Below are 6,000 nucleotides of genomic sequence, written 5' to 3'. Positions count from 1 at the left end.
AATGTTCTTGCAAGGTCAAAATCCTCGGGCCTTGGGCAATGTAGGTGAGGATGCATATCATGGGAGGCATCACCCGCTCCCAACCTCCTACCATTGCTTTAGCTCCATTCGCATGCAAGGTCAATTTCTTTGTTATAGTAATCAAAAAGTGGGAGAGTTATTATAGAAGATGACTGAACTAGATGACAAAGGAAGCTACCCGTTCACTAGTTTTGTCACATCTCAATAGCAACATCATCAACAGTTTCTCTCTGATGCATCCATGAAGTTCTGGCATGTGCCCAACTACATGCTTTTGTGCTTTTCTAAGGGCACCATTAAAGTTGGCATGCATATAAAACAAAGAATTGCCAAGCACAACACGTTACTCCAAGGGCCCCTGACTTATAGCAATAATTTATTATCACTATTGCTTCATTATCTCTGCTATGATAGCTTTTCATCATGTCAATTGTTGCATTCAATTATGCTATCATGTCCAGCATCACCAATTATTTTGTGTTGTTCCTCTTCTTTCAACTTAGCCTCATGTTCAAGCTCGTTTTGTAGATCTTTGATTCTCTCTCCAAGGAGGAAGAGTGAGTATGAATGCTTACTTTTGTTAGCCTCATGCTCAAGCTCGTTTTGCAAATCCTTGACTCTCCTTAAGCAATGTCCGGTATGTGGTCAACCGCCTTTGCAGATTCAATATGCAAAATCCTCAGAAACTCTTCATTATCGCACATCTGGAGATAGCTGGTGTCAATGCCATACATGGATGCATGCATAATAGGATATGCAACCCCAGAATTACCATGTGGAGGGTACCGGCAAGAAGCAATAGCCTTCTCTACATCACAAGGTGTCTCAATCATGGGCTCAAGTCCATGGCCTTCTTTATAAGTACATGATCGTTGGCTGCAATACACAGAATGATAGGAACACCTCCAAAGATGAGAGCTTGCATGCATGACAATGTTGTGAAGATGTCACCTGGGCCGTGCTCCAAGTCAATAACAACATAATTGTAACCTTTGTAACAACACCTGCAGAGGCAAGGGCTTGCATGTGCGGCAATGCTGCGAAGGTGTCACTCAGGTCGTGCTCCATGTCAATACAACATAATTATAACCTGCCCATCCCAAATTTTTTGCTAGGGTTGGAGATAAGCTATAAAGGAAGGTGCCATAGAGGTACTCACCAACGAGCTTTGAGAAGGCCCAAGTCCATGGCCTTCTTTATAAGTATAGGAGCGTTGGTTGCCACTCAGGTCGTGCTCCATGTCAATAACAACATAATTATAACCTGTCCATCCCAAATTTTTTGCTAGGGTTGGAGATAAGCTATAAAGGAAGGTGCCATAGAGGTACTCACCAACGAGCTTTGAGAGGGCCCAAGTCCATGGCCTTCTTTATAAGTATAGGAGCGTTGGTTGCAATACGCAGAATGGCAGGAACACTTGCATAGGCGAGAGCTTGCATGCACGACAATGTTGCAGAGGTGTCACTGGGGCCATGCTCCATGTTAACAACAACATAACCGTAACTTGCCCAACCCAGAATTTCTACTAGGGTTGGAGAGAAGCTACAAAGGAAGGCACCGTAAAAGTACTCGTCAAACACGAATTGAACTTTGAGAGGGCGTAGGCGTGCGGTTGCTGTAACGGGGTCTCCATAGCTGGAACGTAACGTGCTTTTGCCATGCATGAGCATAGCTCATCATAGAAGGAGTGTTCACGCTTTGTAAAACTTATAAAATTAAACTCTACACTATTTATAGTGGTTCTACGACCCAAATATCAAGCATCCAACAATTGAGTTTGGGCCAAGTGGTTCACTCCAAGATCCCGAATGTGAACGAGGACATATATAGTATGGCATCACTTATTTATTAGGACTAAAGTAAAGATGCACAAGGTGCATTCATAATTATTACTTCAGTGCTAGGTACTTGATGCCACTCTACGTATGTGCTGTTATGTTCTATATGTTCTTAGTTTGTTATTTTAGGCGAGCAATGCCATTGCCTGCCCAAAGACGACGCATGAGATTGCCAGTATTAGCGGCGGCGTAATCATTACTTACATGCTTGGAGAGGCACACAGGTACGGTTATCTCTACGCCTCACGATTCTCTGCCCTAATTACTCTCTGTACAAGAGATTTGTCTTTCTGCATCTGTCTATAGAAAACACACCTTCAATGTGGTTGTGAGTGCTTGGCTTCTGTACAGGCAGACTTTGCAGGAGTCCCAGCATTTGCTTGCGTTTTGCATCTTGTTCTCCATTTTGAAATTCTGAGTTCCGGCATAGAGAAGCAACAGCTGGGTTTACAAAGATTATTTAAAGCTTTTGGTCTTAGAAGAGACTTATAATTTACGACATTGGAATAAAGTTGGGGTTTGCGGCACAGCGGTTGCATGTCAAATTTGTATCTGACATCCGAATTGTATGCGGTGTTCAACAGTGCATGATAGTCGAGTGACTCGGAGATCGATCATTTCAAGGCAATGGGTGCGTGTGAAAGAGAAATCGCCTCATCTTGGTTCGCATGTCCTGCCATGGTTTCTTAGCTGTGATGCTACATGATTTTGTTCTCTTACAGCTCTTCAACAGAAGGCATTAGCATTGGAGTTAAGTTTAACTAAATTGCAATCCGATCCATCAAAGAAGCAGCTGGATGGGCTAGAGCGCGAATTTGAAGATGTCTACAGGGATCTACAGCCCACACCTCAAGATTATCAAGCTAGAAAAACTGCTGTGGATTTTGTTAACGGCCTTGCTAGAGACAAGCTGTCAGGTACAATGTATTATATTGGTTGAGTGTGTGCTGCATGCATGTGACGTATGCAACCACACACACACACATACACATGCAGGTTCATGTACTACACAACAGATAGGGAGATCCTTAAATTGATTGTTAACGAGAAATTGAGAGAGCCAGTCATGTACACATAAATAGAGATAGAGAGTGTCAAAGTCAGATACACATAATTGAAGATAGAAAGATACTTATCCACATACATATTTTTTATGTATGTGAATATATAATTAGAATGATACATAGCGTGTGCTACTAAATTAGCTATAGCTTAAAAACTATAATTTAAACGATGAATTATCAGAATAACTAGATTCATAAGTTAGGGGATATATTTCAGATGCATTATTAACAGAGGATGATTTGAGCATTGGAGAGGGAATATCCCTTGGACCATCCTAGAATGGCCATTCCTAGTGGGTCTTTCTACGAGAATGACTAGAGCATCGTGAAAGGGAATATCTGCTGGACCAACCAAGACGGGTACTTTTGTAATTGACGGGTACGACGTACCAACTAAAAAGAATAGAATTGGAATAGACTTTAGCACTTCAAACACACACACACACACACACAGAGAGAGAGAGAGAGAGAGAGAGAGAGAGAGAGAGAGAGAGAGAGAGAGAGAGAGAGAGAGAGAGAGAGAGCCCACAACAGGTATTTAAAGGCCCGTGGTCATCCAAAAGCAGTTTACATGAAAAGCAACAGTTCTAAAAGCATCTGCTCCAAAAGCAAGTGTCCCACTTTGTCGAAGAGCATCTGGACGTAGAGTCTTAGAGAGAGTTGGACCCTTGGGAGCCGTACTTTGCAGAGAGCAATAATAAAGAAATACCGAAAGGGGTGCCAGTCTTTGGGCCAATGCGTCTTGGCTCGGAACTCTGCTATGCTATGTTGACTCTCCTCTCTCTATTCAAGTTCAGCTTAACTATTTGCAGTTTCTGTTCGTGTGTTGCTATTGATTTCTCGCTTGGAGTGTCCAAGCTTGTAATAATGTCAGCACAAATCATAGGCGTCCGTAGAGCATGCCACATCATCATGTCTTCACGCAATTTCTGAGCGTGTGTGATATGTGTAGTGTCTTGCTTTACTTAGGTTTTGGGCCCCTCGATGTCATGTGGCACTATACGGATTTCCGCGAATCATGTTGACAACAGATGATGTGGCAGATTGTACGGACAACCTTCCTACGCTAGCTTGTGGGAGATCAAGAGCTTTTATACTTGTAACTTTTCATGTATTGCTTTTAGAGGGCCAAGGGCCTTTAAATATGTGCCAAGGGCTCATTCTCTGGATTTTCCCATGTGGAAAATCTAGAGCAAGGAGTACCTGTGTTGTAGTGAGTTTAAGTAATTTAAAGAAATATTGAAAGTGTCGCCAGGGTTTGGGGCGAGTGCTCTCTTGGTGTGGAACTCTGCCACTCCGCGTCTCGTGTGTCGTCTCTCTCTCTCTCTCTCTCTTTCAATTTAGTTGTTATTAAAGTGTTTAAAAGTTTGTTCCGGCTGTTCGTTTCTGTTGGCACGTGGTGCCTTCCCATTATAGTCCACGTGGCACACAGAGCCATGTTTACGTGACATCCCCTCTTGCTTAGGGTGAGGTACGGGTACCGAACTCCATGCATGCTGTCACAAGGAGGGCACCACGTGCCAGAACAGAATTTTAGCACTTATAACAATTGAATTGAAAGAGAGACGACATGCGACACGGAGTGGCGGAATTCCACCCCAGAGAGTATTGGCCCCAAACCTTGGCGTCCCTTTTGGTATCTCTTTATATTGCATCATCAAAGTACAAGCTGGTACTCCAGACTCTGCACCTTCTCCAGGAAGCATGCCAGAGAATGAGCCCTAGCCTCATATTTAAAGGCCCTTGGCCTAAAAAAGCAATTACAGTGAAAAGCCTTCAAACTTAAAAGCATCTGGTCCAAAAGCAAAGCCAAAAAGCTGCTAGCGTAAATCACGGAAATCCGTGCAGCCTGCCACGTCATCAGCCAATGCAAAACATGGAAATCTGCCCTTAGGGTTAGGGTTAGGGTTTTGGCAGCAAAATTAGGGTTTGCAGGTTTTAGGGTTAGGGTTTCCAAAATTAGGGTTTCAGCAATTAGGGTTTCTGGCAGAAATTAGGGTTAGGGTTTCTGCTCTCGGGCAACCACGTCATCACTTTGTGACACTTCTTCTGTTACTTGTTCTTCTTAGGGTTTAGGCCCCTCGGCCGGTAGCTCCGTTCTTCAGTAGGTCGACACGTCAGTAGTTTTGTTACATATGCCATAAGATGGTCTCGAATGGCCTTCTAGATGATGTTCTCCACGGCTACATTTGAGAGAGGCTCCCTCAAGGGATGTGGAAATGTCCAAAAGACAAGGATGGTGATGGTACAGCTACTTGCAACCAATGGACTGCCTCTTGGATCAACAATTCCCTTGGTTACCCTCCAGCCTTTGCTGCCCAAACACGGATGGTTGCGCGTCGAACGAATGGTTGGATATGCAAACCCACGAACTTTGAAGGCTACTGGCCAGCCTATGTGGCTGTGAATGTAGGCTCACGATGCCTGCTATGTCCCGCTCATTGAAGAGGGGCGGCATCTGGGATGGGCGTCCAGTGTCCGGGTGGACGTAGTGTGAACACGGCCAGTGTGGCCAGCCATTATTATAAAAGGGAGGCCAAGGCCTCCCCACTGGCAAAGTGCCAGTGGTTAGCCCGTGAGGCTAGGAGTGCGCGAGGTGACCTCGAGGAGGTGAGGCCGGGTGGTATGGGACGCTCGGTCTTACAGGTGCATGCCTACGCCCTCGGATGGTGGCTATGGTCGGGTGGTTCGTCCGACGCGTATCTGTAGGCGGTCTGTGTAGCCGGGAGATCCTTTCTCCTCTTTCGTTTCATGGTATCAGAGCCGGCTTGGCTGCACGAGGGACTGTGTGCACACCTACGGATCAGTTCGAGTCGGGGAACCTCGAGTTTGCATAATTTTTAGTAATTAACCGCTGAAATTGTGCGTTTTTCTTCTCATGAGTATGTTTGCAGGTGAAACTTAATGTGTTTTTTTCTGATTTTTGACAAAATTCAGCAATTTAACAGGTGGGAGTGCTAAAAATCAGAGGATTCTTATTGAATTTACTGGTTTTCAATGAAAATCAATGTATTTATCATTAACTTGCTGCTTTAGATTAAAATTCAGCATATGGTATACTTTCAAATCTCTCTGTC

The 6,000-nt window shown here is 44.2% G+C and overlaps 1 protein-coding gene across 4 annotated transcripts in view; it reads left to right on the top strand.

Annotated features, from left to right (window-relative positions):
• Positions 1–1,917: 1,917 nt before the first annotated feature.
• LOC147423751 (protein HESO1-like) overlaps positions 1,918–6,000 on the top strand; it is a 60,015-nt gene continuing 55,932 nt past the window's right edge. The window contains exons 1-3 of one of the 4 annotated variants that reach the window (XM_086501044.1): positions 1,918–2,083; positions 2,211–2,490; positions 2,582–2,776. In XM_086501044.1, coding sequence (XP_086357170.1) covers positions 2,487–2,490; positions 2,582–2,776 — 199 coding nt within the window. In that variant the 5' untranslated portion in view covers positions 1,918–2,083; positions 2,211–2,486. The remainder of the gene's footprint in view (positions 2,084–2,210; positions 2,491–2,581; positions 2,777–6,000) is intronic. The other 3 variants (XM_086501042.1, XM_086501043.1, XM_086501041.1) reach the window with 3 other exon arrangements.

Source organism: Adiantum capillus-veneris, chromosome 26 (genome assembly GCF_014529385.1).
Source record: "Adiantum capillus-veneris isolate H3 chromosome 26, ASM1452938v2, whole genome shotgun sequence".
NCBI lineage: Eukaryota > Viridiplantae > Streptophyta > Polypodiopsida > Polypodiales > Pteridaceae > Adiantum > Adiantum capillus-veneris.
This window is presented reverse-complemented; position numbering and strand designations above follow the sequence as displayed.